Here is a 19,984-nt window from a genome sequence, read left to right as displayed (position 1 = left end):
CTGCAGGCGTGTTAGAAGAACCTTCAGCTGCTCTGACTCGTCCACAGCAGCAGATCATGTTTGGATTTTCGCTGATAAACGGGTCCAAACCCAGACTTTTGACTCTGACACGTCTGACCTGTGTGAGGCTCGGACACGCCTCCTTTGTGACTCCGCCTCTTCCTTCTCTGTCTCTGAAGGCGGGAGGTTTACCCGAGACTCCAGTCCCTGAGAAACCAGGACGGGAGCGGTTCATCTGCAGCAGAGACAGGTACAGAGTCTCCCTTACACGGTGTGGCTTTAAGGGACGTTACACGGTGTGGCTTTAAGGGACGTTACACGGTGTGGCTTTAAGGGATTTACTGACGTTACACGGTGTGGCTTTAAGGGACGTTACACGGTGTGGCTTTAAGGGACGTTACACGGTGTGGCTTTAAGGGATTTACTGACGTTACACGGTGTGGCTTTAAGGGACGTTACACGGTGTGGCTTTAAGGGATTTACTGACGTTACACGGTGTGGCTTTAAGGGACGTTACACGGTGTGGCTTTAAGGGATTTACTGACGTTACACGGTGTGGCTTTAAGGGACGTTACACGGTGTGGCTTTAAGGGACGTTACACGGTGTGGCTTTAAGGGATTTACTGACGTTACACGGTGTGGCTTTAAGGGACGTTACACGGTGTGGCTTTAAGGGATTTACTGACGTTACACGGTGTGGCTTTAAGGGACGTTACACGGTGTGGCTTTAAGGGACGTTACACGGTGTGGCTTTAAGGGATTTACTGACGTTACACGGTGTGGCTTTAAGGGATTTACTGACGTTACACGGTGTGGCTTTAAGGGATTTACGGATGAGAAGTCTTTAAAGTGTTTGATAAACGGTTTGCTGTTGGGGCGACTCTGGCGTCCCGGGGCCAGAGCGGCTCCTGGTCCAGACGATGGAGCCGCTTCCGGAGCCAGAGAACATTGAGTCTCGGACTGAAAGACCTCGGGGCAGACGTGTGTTTGGGGCGAGGCCGACTCTGAAATTACAGAACCTGTTTGTGCTTTGGCTGAGAGAAAGAAGGGGAGGAGGGAGAGGGGGAGAGGGGAGGGAGGGAGGGGAGAGAGAGGGAGGGAGAGGGGAGAGTGAGAGGGGAGGACAGAAGTATGGAGGGAGTGGAGGGAGGGGAGGGAGTGAGAGAGAGAGAGAGAGAGAGAGAAGGGGAGGAGGGGAGAGAGAGAGGGGAGGAGAGAGAGAGGGGAGGAGAGAGAGAGGGGAGAGAGGGAGAGGGGAGGAGAGAGAGAGGGGAGGAGAGAGAGAGGGGAGAGAGGGAGAGGGGAGGACAGAAGTGTGGAGGGAGTGGAGGGAGACACCAGCCCCGTCCGTTTGGGACTGATTAAAGCCTGTCCTCAAACGCCTCAGCGCCGCCTCCTGCTGGTTTGTTTCCATCTTGTTGCTTTGGAAACTCTTTATTTAAATGTGATCATGTGATCATGTGATCATGTGATCATGTGATCATGTGATCAGGACTTACTGTTGTTAAACTGGATAAAGAGTCGTAGAGGAATAAAGGCTCCGTGTGGTGTTACAGGTGGAGTCCCACAGGGGTCAGTGCTGGGTCCGAAAGTGTTTTATAAAGGATTTGTGTGAAGTTTCAGATAAACTTATTAGCAGATGTTAGTATGTTCTAAAGCACAGGCGTGTTGTATGTTCTAAAGCACAGGCGTGTTGTATGTTCTAAAGCACAGGCGTGTTGTATGTTCTAAAGCACAGGCGTGTTGTATGTTCTAAAGCACAGGCGTGTTGTGTTTTCAGCTCACGCAGTTTGTTTCTGTATTTCAACTTTTTGTTTTTTTGTTTTTTATTTTTTTACCTGAACTTTGTTTGATGCAAACACGTCAAAATAAAGACGATCTGTCCAATTAAAGCCGTGACTCAGTAAATCATATTTAAACTCTTCAGTCCCGCCTTCACCGAGTGTGACGCCTCATTTGAAAGCTAAGACCGTTGTGTTTTTGCTGCTGTTTTGTCTCTGCTGATGCTTCTGTCCGAGCCGGAGGCGTGGTTACTCCTCTCGTTGTCGTGTTGACCTGACGTTCCTCTCGTTGCCGTGGTGACCTGACGCTCCTCTCGTTGCCGTGGTGACCTGACGCTCCTCTCGTTGCCGTGGTGACCTGACGCTCCTCTCGTTGCCGTGGTGACCTGACGCTCCTCTCGTTGCCGTGGTGACCTGACGCTCCTCTCGTTGCCGTGTTGACCTGACGCTCCTCTCGTTGCCGTGGTGACCTGACGCTCCTCTCGTTGCCGTGGTGACCTGACGCTCCTCTCGTTGCCGTGGTGACCTGACGCTCCTCTCGTTGCCGTGTTGACCTGACGCTCCTCTCGTTGCCGTGTTGACCTGACGCTCCTCCCCCTCTGGTCTCTTGTGTCTGTTTAAATGTGATCATGTGATCATGTGATCTGGTCTCTGGTCTCCAGGATGGCGCTGAAGAAGCTGTGGCTGGACCTGGACACGGGCGTGGACGACGCGCAGGCGCTGATGCTGGCGCTGGCCGACCCCGGCGTGCACATCCTGGGCATCAGCTGTGTGCACGGGAACACGCCTCTGCAGAACGTGCTCCAGAACACGCTAAGGGTGCTCCGAGTCTGCGGCCGCACAGACGTGAGTGTCGGCAGGGGCTCCTTAGCGTGTTTATATAGCGTGTTTATTCTCCTTATCGTGTTTATTCTCTTTAGCATGTTTATTCTCTTTAGCATGTTTATTCTCTTAAGCGTGTTTATTTTCTTTAGCGTGTTTATTCTCTTTAGCGTGTTTATTCTCTTAAGCATGTTTATTTTCTTTAGCGTGTTTATTCTCTTTAGCGTGTTTATTCTCTTTAGCATGTTTATTCTCTTTAGCGTGTTTATTCTCTTTAGCATGTTTATTCTCTTTAGCGTGTTTATTCTCTTTAGCATGTTTATTCTCTTTAGCGTGTTTATTCTCTTTAGCATGTTTATTCTCTTTAGCATGTTTATTCTCTTTAGCGTGTTTATTCTCTTTAGCATGTTTATTCTCTTTAGCGTGTTTATTCTCTTTAGCATGTTTATTCTCTTTAGCGTGTTTATTCTCTTTAGCATGTTTATTTAGCGTGTTTATTCTCTTTAGCGTGTTTATTCTCTTTAGCATGTTTATTTAGCGTGTTTATTCTCTTTAGCGTGTTTATTCTCTTTAGCATGTTTATTTAGCGTGTTTATTCTCTTTAGCGTGTTTATTCTCTTTAGCGTGTTTATTCTCTTTAGCATGTTTATTCTCTTTAGCGTGTTTATTCTCTTTAGCATGTTTATTCTCTTTAGCGTGTTTATTCTCTTTAGCATGTTTATTCTCTTTAGCATGTTTATTCTCTTTAGCGTGTTTATTCTCTTTAGCATGTTTATTCTCTTTAGCGTGTTTATTCTCTTTAGCATGTTTATTCTCTTTAGCGTGTTTATTCTCTTTAGCATGTTTATTTAGCGTGTTTATTCTCTTTAGCGTGTTTATTCTCTTTAGCATGTTTATTTAGCGTGTTTATTCTCTTTAGCGTGTTTATTCTCTTTAGCATGTTTATTTAGCGTGTTTATTCTCTTTAGCGTGTTTATTCTCTTTAGCATGTTTATTCTCTTTAGCGTGTTTATTCTCTTTAGCATGTTTATTTAGCGTGTTTATTCTCTTTAGCGTGTTTATTCTCTTTAGCATGTTTATTTAGCGTGTTTATTCTCTTTAGCGTGTTTATTCTCTTTAGCATGTTTATTTAGCGTGTTTATTCTCTTTAGCGTGTTTATTCTCTTTAGCATGTTTATTTAGCGTGTTTATTCTCTTTAGCGTGTTTATTCTCTTTAGCATGTTTATTCTCTTTAGCGTGTTTATTCTCTTTAGCGTGTTTATTCTCTTTAGCATGTTTATTCTCTTTAGCGTGTTTATTCTCTTTAGCATGTTTATTTAGCGTGTTTATTCTCTTTAGCGTGTTCATTCTCTTTAGCATGTTTATTATTACACACACAGGACAATAGTCTTCTTGCATATTGAAAGTTCCTTTTCTCTTCATACATGTAAAGCTCTGGTCTGACGGTTCTTCACGTCTGTAGGGACTTTGTTAAAGTTCTAAATCAGGAAAACTCTCACATGTGATTGTTCTCATGGCTGTTCAATATAAAGGGCGTAATACAGTCTGTTTGTTGAGACTCCGCCCCCTAGTGGACACGTTTAGCAGATACAAGGCTCAGTCATATCAGGCTGTGGTTGTTTCCGTCACGTGCATATGAATGACCTTGGACACGCCCATAACGACCCCCCCCTAAGTGAACCGGTCTGGTCTAGGCTGTGGAACGGGGCCTGTAGGGTCCACCTCAGTGTGAGCAGCTCCTCTACACTAACCCCCCCCCTTCATCACCGTGGCAACATGCGCCTGTAGGAAAACAGAGGCCCAGGACACTCAGATGAACTCAGATCAGGAACATCATGTATGGCACCTTTAAGTCCTCAGGCAGTAAAAGCCTCTCCTTTAAGCCTTCCAGAGCGTGTTTTCGGGCGCACATACGTGACATGTGTGAGCGTGTCCTGTTCTCTGCAGTAATTACACGTTTCAGTCACAGCGAAGAGGAAACTCATAAACCTGAGCCTCGGCTGGAGCAGGTTTTAAAGCCACACTCTGAAGGACACGCCCCCCTCATAACTCTGAACTCACCGGCTCCTCCCTCCTCAGATCCCCGTGTACAAGGGCTGCCAGCGCCCCCTGCTGTCCCCGAAGCAGCACGCCAGCGACTACCACGGGAAGGACGGGCTGGGGGACGTCCCGGACCCCGACCCCCCCAGCCTGGACCTGCTGCAGAAGAAGAAGGCGGTGCCGGCCATGATCAAGGCCATTAAGGACAACCCGGGACAGGTGACTGTGCCTGAGCAGACTTTAATGTGCCTTTAATGTGCCTTTAATGTCCTCCAGGTCGGCTTTACCCCAATGTAACACAATGAAAAAGCAACAAAACCCGACACACTGTTTCTATAACTTTTGTAGGTCTTAGCTTTCAACTGAGGAGCTTTTAGATTTGGGTAAAGCTGAACTGGAGAAAAGTAAAAAAAAACGTTTGAAAAAGTGTGAACATTTTTAGAAAAGTATTTAATAAAAAAAAAATGGGGAACATTTTTTGAAAAATCTTGGAATTTTTTTAGCGAAATGTTGACTTTTTTTTTATTTAGAAAAAAAATATTATTGTTTTTCAATTATTTGAAAATGATTTAATACAAAAAAAATGACAAAATGTAATGAAAACTCAGTGAAAAAAGCCACAGAAGAGAAACAAAAACTGTGACAAATGTGTCAAACTCCACAAAGTAACAACAACAAAAAAGGTTAAATGTTGATGCAAAGTTAAGAAGAAGAGCTGCTTCCATCAGTGTTGTAGGTCTTAGCTTTCAAATGCAGTGTTAGTCTGGCCTAACAGCGTTAAACTCCAGTCGAGAAGCTTTTAGATTCGGGTAAAGTTGAACTGGAGAAAGTCAGGAGGTTAAATCAACATAAAAACTACACTTTCAGCTGTTTTTGTCCGTTTTATATTGTGATGCAGATGTTCCTCAGTTTAATGTTTGCAGATGTTTGTGATGCAGATGTTCCTCCTCAGTGTAATGTTTTTGATGTTTGTGATGCAGATGTTCCTCAGTTTGCAGATGTGTAGATTTGTTGAGCTTTAAAGTGTAACGTTGTCATTTTGTGTATTTTCCAGGTGACCCTCGTTGCCACGGCGCCGCTCACGAACCTGGCTGTGGCCGTTCAGCTCGACCCGACCCTCCCCGAGAAACTCAAGGCTCTGTTCCTGATGGGGGGGAACGTCAACTGTGAGTGTGAGGGGGGCGAGGGCGAGGCCGAGGGGGGGTCTGGAGCTACAGCATCATATACAAACTGCTGCTACAATGTCGAGACATGAGGAAATAAATGTGAAAACATGGGGAGAAATATGGTGAGAGAAAGTTTAGAAAATTCAGTAAAAAATTAGAAACATTTGTGGAAGAATCGAAAAACAATTTGAGGGAGAAATTTGAGAATCTGAAGAAAAATGTAGGGGAAAAATGAGAAAAAATAAATAAATATAGAAAAATTAGGGGGAGAAATGAGAAAAACTTGGGAAAGCATGAGGAAAAAAATGTGGAAAATTTGTTTTTTTAGGTAAAAAAAAAAAAAAAAGCCTAAATGTTTTTTCTGCCAGAGAAAGAAATGGAGGAAAATGAAGTGAAAATAGAGCCAAACCTGTGTCATATTTCTGATCATCACTTCATCATTATCATCAAGGAAGTCCCCACAATATGGAGATGGTGTGTGTGTGTGTGTGTGTGTGTGTGTGTGTGTGTGTGTGTGTGTGTGTGTGTGTGTGTGTGTGTGTGTGTGTGTGTGTGTGTGTGTGTGTGTGTGTGTGTGTGTGTGTGTGTGTGTGTGTGTGTGTGTGTGTGTGTGTGTGTGTGTGTGTGTGTGTGTGTGTGTGTGTGTGTGTGTGTGTGTGTGTGTGTGTGTGTGTGTGTGTGTGTGTGTGTGTGTGTGTGTGTGTGTGTGTGTGTGTGTGTGTTCTTGTAAAGCATCACATGTGGGGACGTCCGCCTGTATACACACCAGCCATGTGGGGACCTAAAACCTTATGAGGACCTCATTTGAGGTCCCCAGAGGCACAATGCTTTTAAACGGCTAGAAATGGCCTCAAGATGGGCCCCATGTACTTTTCCTGAGAAGTCCCCAGAATGTCCAAAACCTGAATTAGTGTGAGTGTATGCGACCCTAGTGGACACACTGAGGTACTGCAGTCCCCATATGACACCATGTTCTGGTTCTGTGTATCACAGGTCCCCACAAAACAGCGCCCCCACAAGGTGGCTGTTGGTACTGCATCAGTCCTCATATGACACCATGTTCTGGTAGTGTGTATCATCAAGTCCCCACAAAACACCACCACCATGTGTTTGCTGTTGCACTGCACTTATTACAACTTCAACCTTTGTAACCTTTTACATTATAAATGCATGAAAATATTAGTTGTTTTCTTAATGTAAAATGCAATTAAAAAAAAGCAAATAAGCAGGATATGAGAAATATTTAGGGCTTGACGGTAACTGGTTTTCTTAAGCTACTAGCTACCATTGCTAAAACTAAAATGGATAAATTTTATTGGTAAATGGTCTCAACTTATATTGAGCTTTTCCACCTACATACTGTAGGCACACAGCAAGGAACCATTCACTCTCTCATTCATACAACAGTGTACGCAGACACTTGAGGCATGGAGGGTGAAGTGTCTGGCCCAAGGACACAAGGTCAGTACGCAAATTTGAACCCCCGACCTTCTGATCATGATTGACCCGCTCTACCAACTGTGCCACAGTCACCACCATTATCGTTTAATGATTATTATTTCAACTTAATTCAATATAAGCGTAATGTTAACATGATTTGTTAACACAGACAAGCCAAAAGAAAATCCTAAAAAATAAAATAAATGTTCTCTTCAGCCTTCAGCCCTATCTGCAGAGGGACTTTTATCTGCCCTGAGTCTATCTATAGCCTGTCCTAGGAGCGATCACTGTTATTGTTTGCCTCCACGATTTTCACCAGATGAAGGTAGAAAAGTGCCATAAATGTGATTTTATGTAGGCTTCACATGAACAGGATTTCACCAGTCTAGAGCTGTGGGCTGTGTGGAACATGCTGTAGGTGTCTCCAGAGCAGTAGCCTACCTAAGTGTTGGAAGTGAATATCCAACATCCAACGTGAAACCAACTTCAATGTGCACCACATCATTTGCCTCCCATGAACTTTCATAGCGGCCTCTCTCTTTTTATCTTCACTACAAGAGCGTTTATTAACAGCGCTGGCTGCTTTGAATCAAGTCTAAATCAGTCATTAAATCTATGTCATTAACCATTGCGTGAATATTTGTAAAGCACTTTGAGTTATTTTGCATGAATGGTTCTCATCAAATACAGTTGATTGACTGACAAATAGAATTTTAAATTGGCTTGTCTGAGTGTTGGGGAGGGACTTGTGTCCTGCTTCTGCTCCTCCCTCTCACCTCTTTGTATGCAGGTGCTCCACCCTCCCCCATGGCTACTGGGTGTGGCTTCTCAGCTGTCCCCTAAGATTGGCTGCATCTGGCCTGGTGGCTCAGCTCAGTCCCAGCCTGGTCTCCAGCCACATTTTTGTAGTAAAACTTTGTAATAAAATTGGTATTTAACCGCCCTTCTGGTTGCTTTCCTCATTAAGCCGGTCGGGACAATTTGTGAAAAAGGAGCTATATTAAAGCTGTTAATATTGTTGTTTTGTTTACAATAGTGACGTTTAAAGAACAATTAAGACTGAGAGGTCCATTTAAACGAACTAGAAAACAAACATCTAGTAATGCACCGATAGTATCAGGTATCCAGGACCTAAGAAACAAATGACAAATTAAGCCTTGGAAAAAATGATTAATAATAATGAAAATTATATTCAATAAAAAAAAAGAATAAAATAGCATATGTAAGATTCTCATATAACTAAATCTACGTTTCTCAGGTAAATGGGTAACTACTAACTAGTCTGCTATGATATAGTCTATAAACCATCTATACACAAGAATGTTTGAGAAAAATGCATGGTACTCGTTTTGGTATTCGGTGTTGGCAAGTAGGCTACTCAAGTCAAAGTACTCATAACAGTTTTAGAAAAAAGTAGTATCGGTGCATCCCTATCAACAATAACAACAGACTGGTGGTGATGCTCCATCATGACACAAACTGGGATTAACAGGTCCTCATAATGTCCATCTCTAAACTGTCTCATTATACAAGATGGTGGCTTGACTACATCATGATACACAAACCAGGATTAACGGGTCCTCATAATGTTCATCTCTAAACTGTCTCATTATACAAAATGGTGGCTTGACTACATCGTGATACACAAACCTGGGTTAACAGGTCCTCATAATGTCCATCTCTAAACTGTCTCATTATACAAAATGGTGGCTTGACTACATCATGATACACAAACCAGGATTAACGGGTCCTCATAATGTTCATCTCTAAACTGTCTCATTATACAAAATGGTGGCTTGACTACATCGTGATACACAAACCTGGGTTAACAGGTCCTCATAATGTCCATCTCTAAACTGTCTCATTATACAAAATGGTGGCTTGACTACATCATGATACACAAACCTGGGTTAACAGGTACTCATAATGTCCATCTCTAAACTGTCTCATTATACAAAATGGTGGCTTGACTACATCATGATACACAAACCAGGATTAACGGGTCTTCATAATGTCCATCTCTAAACTGTCTCATTATACAAAATGGTGGCTTGACTACGTCGTGATACACAAACCTGGGTTAACAGGTCCTCATAATGTTCATCTCTAAACTGTCTCATTATACAAAATGGTGGCTTGACTACATCGTGATACACAAACCTGGGTTAACAGGTCCTCATAATGTCCATCTCTAAACTGTCTCATTATACAAAATGGTGGCTTGACTACGTCGTGATACACAAACCAGGGTTAACAGGTCCTCATAATGTTCATCTCTAAACTGTCTCATTATACAAAATGGTGGCTTGACTACATCGTGATACACAAACCTGGGTTAACAGGTCCTCATAATGTCCATCTCTAAACTGTCTCATTATACAAAATGGTGGCTTGACTACGTCGTGATACACAAACCAGGGTTAACAGGTACTCATAATGTCCATCTCTAAACTGTCCCATTATACAAAATGGTGGCTTGACTACATCGTGACACACAGGTATCAGCTATGTGCTAACTACCGACCATTGCGCAATATTTTACAAGAAAGAAAACATTCAATACTACATTGAAAAACTTTTCAGTTTATAAAGTTTTAGACAAATCTTCAATTGAACATTTTTTATTCTGTGTCCAAAAGTTGGAGCATAGCTGATTAGCAGACATCATGCTTTAAAACTCTTAATATTTAATTCTTCTTTTGAAATCAATGCTAAAAATAAATTGGATATTAAGGCTTTAAGTAGCCTGTGGACACAGGCACAATTTTCACTGTAGGCATATGTGAAAATGCCATTCCTCCTTCGTCTAATTTATTTAACCCTTTGTCTTTTGATATTCTTTAAAAAATTAGCATTGGTTTGTTTTGGTTTGCAAAATCCCTGGCCGCCATTTTGTATTGCGGGGGAGGAGCTAGTGGTGCCACTACCCGTGCTCTGCATCTCTCTGCATCTGCGTCCACGACAGATGTCACGTAGCCTACAGTCAACAAACTGGTAAGTCTTTTTTGGAGAGTTAACTATGTTAGACATGACAAATTAGTTTGCAATGTTCATGTTCTAAGATATGTGCTCAAAAACGTTTCAAAAACAGTGCTAAGTACTGTGGCAATGTGCTAGCTTTTCTGTTCATTTCTACCACAATACATAAAGAGACAGACTTATTTTTTGCTCAACTGTCTACTTGAAGGAAGGTATATGAGGCTCTTTTTTTAGATTAGATTGTTGAAAAGTTTAGTGGATATTAGCTTGATTAGCTAGCTGCATGGTGGTTAGCTATCATGCTAGTTGTACATTAGCAAAACCAGACTCACGTGGCCTCACTTTTCTTTAACAAGGAATACATTATACAGTTAAAACGTTGGTGTAAAGTAATTAGACATTTATCTTGAGCTCCACAATACTGGTGGGCATTTTTTTTGCATTGGGTCGTCCATAACTTTTCTGTCTGACCCAGTCTTAGCTTTGAGAATAACCATAACATTGAACATGTTTAGCATTGTGGTAAGAAGCTGCTGTAGCACCATGTGCTGTGGGAAGTGGAGCTGAGACTGCCACATTAAACATAAATAACTCATATAACAATGGGACAATAGACTATGTCTGAGATCTCAGGACGTTAAGCAAAGATTGTTCACAGCTACCATAGTTAACTCAACTTTATTTTTTCAGCAACAATGAATGAGTCGAAGGATAAAGAGGGACATGGGAAATCTGAGGTGAGATGTTTTTTCTTCTTCTTGTGAACCACTGTACTGTATAGAAAAGGCTTTATTTATTCATTCATTTTTTAATGCATGTATAAAAGGAATACCACTACATGGCCATAATGTTTTATCCAACGATTTAACCTTAAGTCTCATGCTGTTCATAGGGCAGATACATGTAAACACAGCGAGTGATTTTTTGTTTTGTTTTGTAGTCACAAGTAAGATATTTTTGTTGTCTGCAGACATTGAGAAATCACCACGATGCCTGTGTGACCCGACAAGAAGAGTGGCTCACAAAGAAAACACACAAGAACTTTGAAATTACATCACTACCTCAAGTTGTAAGTCTGTGCATACAATATTGTTTAAGGCAAGACACTGCAGGGTAATGGGCTATATGCACAGTGACCCCACGTGATTTCCGCCTGGACAGTCAGCCAGACGCTGTCCTTCCTGTCCGAATTAGCAGGTCCCACAGAAATGAAGCAATAGCTTAAGATTTGGTAAAGGACAGCGAGTAAAAGTTCAGATGTGACTGGAGCAGGTTAGAAAATATTACATGAGACGTAACGACTTCACTGGAGGAAACTCCGTGTTCATAACGTGGATGTTTTTGTCGTGAGGCTAACGCGGCTAACACAAAATAAAAAATAAAACTAGCGAGGCGTTTGGAACGAGCCTGCGCAAAAAAGAATCGTCCTGTTAGTTTAAATTATATTTACTTGTTTACATGTTATATTATCATTTTTTAACACTAGCCTTTAGCTCTAAGATAAAAGCTCCGCCCTTACGACAGCTGGCGTTCCCTTTGGGACAGATTCACAGTGAACATGATGTTTGTAACACGTTGCTGTGACTCCATCAGTAACTCGTTGTCCTTAACCAGATCCTGAGCTTCTCTACGTTTGTGTGAGAACCTGCTAATTGTGAACGTAAACGATCAGCGACAAGAAGTCCAGCGTCTGGCTGACTGTCCAGGAAGACGTCACGTGGGGAAACTGTGCATATAGCCTATAAGGAAAAAAATAACGCCCCATAGTTAACCGGATATTTTAATAAAGAGTTTTCTACAGCAATATAAACAAATATCTCTGTCCACATGACAGATTATGCGCAAAACAGATTACTCTATCCCACGAAAGTTATATATTTTCCCAACACTTTTTTTTATATAGCAAATAAAGTTTGACTTTGACTTTTTATTTTGCTGAGGTGTAGCTCAGCCACTCAACTCATGGAGAAACTTTAGCAAGGTCAACCCGTCAAAAAAAGGTCTCTCTGTCTAATGAATAAGTTCTGAGAAAAAAGAAATAAAGAAATCTGCAGCCGCAGTGCATGTGACGTCGCGCAGCTCGGAGAAAGTAGTGGCTTCTGTCCAAATCGCCAACAGAATGAGTGGACTATACCGTCTACTATATAATGCAGGCCTATATAGTGAATGAGGGGTTAGGGACTAGGGTGGACATTCGGACACAAGCCAGGTCTGGTCTCCTGTCCAGACCTGTTCACGTCCAGGTCTAGTTGCGTCCAGGTTGTGTCCTGTTAAATGACTGCATGCCCAAATCCATAATTGAGTCTTGTCTTTTTCAGTCAAACCCCAGAAAGGATGACATGTCCACATCTGAAGGCAGCCAAGATGAGTATGTCCCAGATCACACAAAGAGCAGCACAGACAGTGAAGACGACGATTCATCTGCCCACCAGAAGCAACCACATAGAAAGAATCTGGATCAAATAAATATAGATCCACAAGGTAAGATAAGTTTCACAATGTCATGTACTGTTACTTCCTGTTATCTATTAAGTGTCCTGGTAACCATTTCATTTTTGTTTTTAGAGGGGGTCATGGAAGACACAGAAGCATCAGATGATGAAACTGATCCAATCTCAGCCCCAGATTTGTCATCTTCAAAATCTCCAGGTATTTGAACAAGTAACACTTGACACATGTGGGGGAGAGGGAGAGGAGGCGAAGGACACAAAGGGAGGAGACCAAGGACAAGAAAACAAGCCAATTATTTCCTGTATTTTGCTTAGATTAATCTCATTATGTCCACAGGAACCAGGAAGAGGGGAGAGCCTGCACTCCAAAACTTTCAACCAGGAAGTGAAGATCATATCCCTGTGTTTTCTTCGAAGTCTCCAGGTATTTTAAACAATCAATGAAGGAAAGAGTTTGGCTGTTTGATTCGGGAAGAATGGATTCAGGACAGAAGAGAGAGTGTGACCGGGGAGAGGAGACGGGTGAGAGAGATAAAGGACAGACATAGGGGAGAGAGGAGGAGACTGATGAGAGAAATACAGGACAGACGGAGGGGAGAGAGGAGGAGACTGAGGAGAGAGATGCAGGACAGGTGGAGGGGAGAGAGGAGGAGACTGAGGAGAGAGATGCAGGACAGGCGGAGGGGAGAGAGGAGGAGACTGAGGAGAGAGATGCAGGACAGGCGGAGGGGAGAGAGGAGGAGACTGAGGAGAGAGATGCAGGACAGGCGGAGGGGAGAGAGGCAAACGGATGAGAGGGAGGAGGGGAGTGAGAGGAGTAGAAATGGGAGAGGAAGGGGGAGAGAAGACGAAGGAGAAACGGATACAAGACAGGGATGGAGGAGTAAAGAGAGGGAGACTGGAGCGAGCAACACAAGAGCAACAGAAGTGGAAGGATTGGTACTGGTCAGAAATGTCTGATAGTGTTGCAGAATGAAGTGATGATACATTTTATGGGAGAAACATCCAGGAACTTATGCTAAGTCCCCGGCCCCTCTATTATTCTGTGGGTCTTCAAACACGTGTTGACGTTGGCATTAGTTACTGTGTGAACCATGTATATATTGCTCTCACAATTCATACATTTAATTTAAAAGGGACAGAAATAAAGCTGAAGCTGTAATTACAAAAAAAAAAAAAAAAAAAACATAAAAAAAAACAATTTCATGTTGGTGAGTGAAATCAATGATTTCTTTATGCCCATAGAACCAAGGAAAAGAGAATTTTTAGCTATATACTAGTTTAGTTTACTAATAACTTGTCTTGAACACTCAGGACAGACGGGAGGAAAGGGACTGCAGACACGGACGCCAACAGAAGAAATGTCTACTTCCACTGGTAAAGCTCATTCCAACTACTTGCAATACAATTGGTTATTGTCTGTAAAGTCATAGTAAGTCATGTCTATGTCTTTGTTGTCGTCTTGTTATATTTTACTTTTTTTTTTTTTCTGCATGCCCTTATGGCCTTGTAGATTTAAAGTTTGTATAGCTTATTTTTACCTGAATTCTATGTTTGTTGCACGATTGTACTGAGAAACATTGCTAGTTTGTGAACCTGTTCTCAAACAATGGCAATAAAAAGTGTTCTGATTCTAGTTTTTGCATATCTTCCAGGATCTAAAGGAAAAAAGAGACCGTGGACAGTGCAGGAAGTGAATGCAGTAGAAGAAACCCTCATGGACAACATTCAGTCTGGAAAGGTCCCTGGTAAGGCGCAGTGCATCCAATGTATTGAAGAGTCTGCTGGGGCACTTCAAACAAGGAAATGGGAGGGTGTCAAATTTTACGTCAAAAACCGGATTGAGGCTGGGAGACGACAAAGTTGTAAAAGAAAGTAATAAGTAAGTAAGTAAGTGCTTATGACACATTAGGTACGATGACAGAAACCGTTTTTGTAAGAGTTGGCTAAAGAAAACGTTGTCCTGTTGTATATATATTTTTTGGCTTTTATTGATCCTTAAAGGAACAGGCCACCGTGTTTCCATACTGAGATATGTTCTTACCTTAGCTTTGACGAGTTCTTTAGGACCTGTCTGGTCTTCCCCCGTGGCTTCAGTCACGTAAACACAGCACAGACGGCGTTAGCATTTAGCCTCTCCCTCTCTCCTCTATAGCTCCAAAACTGGTCAAGATAGAAGCTACCAAGCTCTTCCACGTTTTCCCTATTTAAATATGGTTACGTGAAGTGTTACACTAAGTATAATTACACACAATTAAACAATGTGGATTTTCTAAGCGGATAAAAGGGGGGACTATATTGTAAGGCGTAATAATACCAGGAGTAATTTGGCATCCGCACAGTAAAGTGAAGATTACTGTGCATTAAAGTGAAGATATTACTGCGCGGATTTCGAACTACTCCTGGTATTATTACGCCTTACAATATAGTTCCCATTTTTATCCGCTTAGAAAATCCACATTGTTTAATGTTGTGTAATTATACTTTGTAGTGGAACACTTCACGTAACCATATTTAAATAGGGAAAACGTGGAAGAGCTTGGTAGCTTCTATCTTGACCTGTTTTGGAGCTATAGAGGAGAGAGGGAGAGGCTAAATGCTAACGCCGTCTGCGCTGTGTTTTTTCGTGACTGAAGATCAGACAGGTCCTAAAGAACTCGTCACAGCTCAGGTAAGAAACATATCTCAGTATGTACAAACAGTTGCCTATTCCTTTAAAGGAACAGGCAACTGTTTTTTCAGTCTGAGATATGTTCTTGCCTGAGCCTGATTGTGATTTGATGTGTGAAACCATAGACATTAGCATTTAGCCTCTCCTCCTCTCCTCTATGTGGCCAAATGGGGGTGAAGTTAGAAGCGACCAAGCTCCTCCACGTTCCCCCTATATGGTTATGTGAGATCCAAGTATAGTTACACAAAATTAAACATGTCAATTTTCTAAGTGGATGAAAAGGGGAACTATATTGTAAGGCGTAATAACACTTAAGAAGCACTTTGGCGTCTTACTGCGCAGATGTCGAGGTGCAACTACTCATGTAACTGTATTTAAATATGGGAAACGTGGAAGAGCTTGGTGGCTTCTAACTTAACCCCATTTAGCCCCATAGAGGAGTGGAGATGAGGCTAAATGCTAACAACATCTTTGGTCTTTTTGACTGAGTGCACGCACAAAGACCAGACAGGTGCACATTAACTCGTCTAAGCTCAGGTAAGAACATATGTCAGTATGGAAAACCGGTGGCCTGTTCCTTTAAATACAGGAAGTAACAGCTAGAGGTAGAGTTTTCATACTGTTGTGCAATCGTAAAGTTATGCAAGAGTCTAAAGTAGAGACCTGTACAGGAATGGATTTTGTGGATTATGTTTTGGTCTGACCGCCCGTTCCCGCCTAAGGCTTTATGAATCCTGACCGATCCTACAAAATTAGTGTCGAGTCCTGCAAGTCTCGTGAGAATTCCCGCCCGTTGCAGGTCTCTAGTCAAGAATTCTATTAAACTTTCCCTCCAACTTACTCGTGTTGAAGAACATGCATGATAACTGGCAAACCGTTGGGCGACAGACCCATGTTCACTTTTTTGTAAATAAATATTTCATTGTTAATGAACATTTGTTGGGTATAAATTTTTTTGTTTTAAACCTCCTCCTTTTTCCTGTTAACCTATCTACCAACATTCAAAAATAACAAAAAATACAAGAAATACCATTTTCCCCACTATTGCCATCTGGTGGTTGTTTCAGGTACTACATAATAGACAGGTCCCCAAAAGTCACCAATTACCGGACAAAAAATAAAAAAGAAAACTTAGGAGATTTTGGTTCAAAATTTGCATCTGGAGCCCAAGGCTCAAGAAAAAATTTTGAGAGTGGTTTTGGTGGCTCTATTCCCTTAAAAAAAATGGGGTCCCCATATGGAGCAGTTTGCCTTGAGGTCCCCATTTGTACTGATTTACAAGTATGTGTGTGTGTGTGTGTGTGTGTGTGTGTGTGTGTGTGTGTGTGTGTGTGTGTGTGTGTGTGTGTGTGTGTGTGTGTGTGTGTGTGTGTTCTTGTAATTACGACTTTGTGAGGACCAGTTTGAGTTTTTAACCAACAAAGTGGACATTTCGGGTGCTCCTCACTTCTTTGAAGGACTGAGGGTCAAGATGTGGTTTTAGGATTAGGGTCTGTCTGAGTGTCTTCACTGAGATAGAAGTACAAGTGTCTGTGTGTGTGTGTCTCCAGCCCGCGGGAACACGACGGTCTGTCTGTCTGACGGCCTGTCTGTCTGTCTGTCTGTCTGACTGTCTGTCTGTCTGTCTGTGTGTGTGTGTCTGTCTGTCGGTCTGACTGTCTGTCTGTCTGTCTGTGTGTGTGTGTCTCCAGCCCGCGGGAACACGACGGTCTGTCTGTCTGACGGTCTGTCTGACTGTCTGTCTGTCTGTCTGCGTGTGTCTCCAGCCCGCGGGAACACGACGGTCTGCGGGGAGTTTAACTTCGTGGCCGACACGGAGGCGGCGTTCGTGGTCCTGGAGCGTTACACCTGCCCCACGTTCATCGCCGCCTGGGAGTTCAGCTGCAGATCCAGCCTGCCCTGGGTAAGAAGCTGTGTGTGATTCAGCATCTGTGTCAGCGTCTAAGCCCCGCCCCCTGTCCCCCCCCCCCCCCCCGTCCCTCCCCAGTCCTTCTGCGATCAGTGGCTGTCCCAGGACACGGTGAAGGCCCGGTTCATGAAGCAGATCACGGCGTTTTCCCGAGGCGTGAGTCCGCCCTCCTCTTTCACACGCTAACAACACGCTAACGACACGCTAACGACACGCTAACATCACGCTAACATCACGCTAACATCACGCTAACATCACGCTAACATCACGCTAACATCACGCTAACATCACGCTAACATCACGCTAACATCACGCTAACAACACGCTAACAACACGCTAACATCACGCTAACAACACGCTAACATCACGCTAACATCACGCTAACATCACGCTAACATCACGCTAACAACACGCTAACAACACGCTAACAACACGCTAACATCACGCTAACATCACGCTAACATCACGCTAACATCACGCTAACATCACGCTAACATCACGCTAACAACACGCTAACATCACGCTAACGACACGCTAACGACACGCTAACGACACGCTAACGACACGCTAACGACACGCTAACGACACGCTAACGTACACGCTAACGTACACGCTAACGACACGCTAACGACACGCTAACGACACGCTAACGACACGCTAACATCACGCTAACATCACGCTAACATCACGCTAACATCACGCTAACAACACGCTAACAACACGCTAACAACACGCTAACATCACGCTAACATCACGCTAACATCACGCTAACAACACGCTAACAACACGCTAACATCACGCTAACATCACGCTAACGACACGCTAACGACACGCTAACGACACGCTAACGTACACGCTAACGTACACGCTAACGTACACGCTAACGTACACGCTAACGTACACGCTAACGGCACGCTAACGGCACGCTAACGGCACGCTAACGGCACGCTAACGGCACGCTAACGTACACGCTAACGTACAGGCTAACGTACACGCTAACGTACACGCTAACGAACACGCTAACGACACGCTAACAACACGCTAACGTACACGCTGTTCCCAGACGGCGCAGTCCGAGGACTACCTGAGCACCCAGAGCACGGCCGGTCACGGGTTCAACTCCTGCGACTGCTACGCCATGGCGGCCGCGCTGGACGAGTCGCTGATGCTGGAGAACGAGGAGGTGAGGAGGAGGTGAAGTTAATATAACCTCTGAGTGTCTGGCCCGTCTTCTGCTCCTCGTCCTGCAGGTGGCGGTGTCCGTGGAGCTGGAGGGCGCTCACACGCGCGGCATGATGGTGGTCGACTACATGGAGCAGCTGAAGAAGCAGCACAAGGTCTTCCTCATGAAGACCTTTGACCTGGACAAGTTCAAGGGGATGCTCATGAGGTCGCTGCAGTAGAAGACCCACACACACACACACACACACACACACACAACACACACACACAACAAACAAACACACAACAAACCCACAAACAAACACGCAAACACACACACAACATGAAGACCTTTGACCTGGACAAGTTCAAGGGGATGCTCATGAGGTCGCTGCAGTAGAAGACCCGCACACAACAAACAAACACACAACACACACACACAACACACAAACACACAACAAACACACAAACAAACACGCAAACACACACACAACATGAAGACCTTTGACCTGGACAAGTTCAAGGGGATGCTCATGAGGTCGCTGCAGTAGAAGACCCGCAAACACACACACAACACACACACAAAACACACAATAAACAAACACACGCAAACACACACACAACATGAAGACCTTTGACCTGGACAAGTTCAAGGGGATGCTCATGAGGTCGCTGCAGTAGAAGACCCACAAACACAACAAACAAACACACAACAGACACTGTAGAAACACAACAAACACACACAAAAAGTGGTGTCGTTGCTACAGTGATTAAATGGTGCAGTACCACGTCTGTCCAGCAGGCGTCGCTACAGCGTCTCTTGCATGTGAACAAATCCAGTGTGTTTGAAAGATGAATAAAACACTTCCTGCTCCTCTTCATCCTGAGTCTATCATAAGTATATATGTTTGTCCCAAAGCCTCATGCCTCTGTCTGAGCAGCAGGGGGCGCTGTGCAGCTGCAGCGTCAGCGCCACTTAACGGTCTCTGGACTGAGACGGGACGGTCCTGTTTGAGGACCACAGGGACCTCAGTGAAGTGACACAAAGGGAGGGACTTTACACAGGAAGTACTGGGACGCCTTCAAAGTAAAAGAGTCTCCTCCTCCTCATGGTGGGTTTGTCTAAAATCTAGTCCAAATAAACGTGAGCTCAGCCTCGGCAGGACGGAAACAACATGAAAACAAAAGACACATCAGCGGGACTAAACCAGGACTAAACCAGGACTAAACCAGGACTAAACCAGGACAAAACCAGGACTAAACCAGGACTAAACCAGGACTAAACCAGGACTAAAGCAGGACTAAAGCAGGACTAAACCAGGACTAAACCTGGACTAAACCAGGAGCTAAACCAGGACTAAACCAGGAGCTAAACCAGGACTAAACCAGGAGCTAAACCAGGACTAAACCTGGACTAAACCAGGGCTAAACCTGGACTAAACCAGGGCTAAACCAGGACTAAACCAGGACTAAACCAGGACTAAACCAGGACTAAAGCAGGACTAAACCAGGACTAAACCAGGACTAAACCAGGACTAAACCAGGGCTAAACCAGGACTAAACC

General features: G+C 43.7%; 1 protein-coding gene across 1 annotated transcript; it reads left to right on the top strand.

Annotated features, from left to right (window-relative positions):
• The first annotated feature begins 205 nt into the window (after nucleotides 1-205).
• On the top strand, nucleotides 206-19,293 carry LOC306981869 (inosine-uridine preferring nucleoside hydrolase-like). Its single transcript, XM_079581595.1, has 8 exons — nucleotides 206-250; nucleotides 2,444-2,627; nucleotides 4,684-4,863; nucleotides 5,699-5,810; nucleotides 17,117-17,253; nucleotides 17,338-17,415; nucleotides 18,323-18,442; nucleotides 18,510-19,293. Exons 2-8 carry the CDS (start codon nucleotides 2,445-2,447, stop codon nucleotides 18,660-18,662), a joined length of 963 nt encoding a protein of 320 aa, XP_079437721.1. The 5' UTR covers nucleotides 206-250; nucleotide 2,444; the 3' UTR covers nucleotides 18,663-19,293.
• The last annotated feature ends 691 nt before the right edge of the window (nucleotides 19,294-19,984 follow it).

The sequence above is a fragment of the Gobius niger genome, assembly GCF_951799975.1.
Source record: "Gobius niger genome assembly, chromosome: 23".
Classification (NCBI taxonomy): domain Eukaryota; kingdom Metazoa; phylum Chordata; class Actinopteri; order Gobiiformes; family Gobiidae; genus Gobius; species Gobius niger.
The sequence above is the reverse complement of the archived record's forward strand: the minus strand, read 5'-3'. Positions and strand labels throughout refer to the sequence as shown.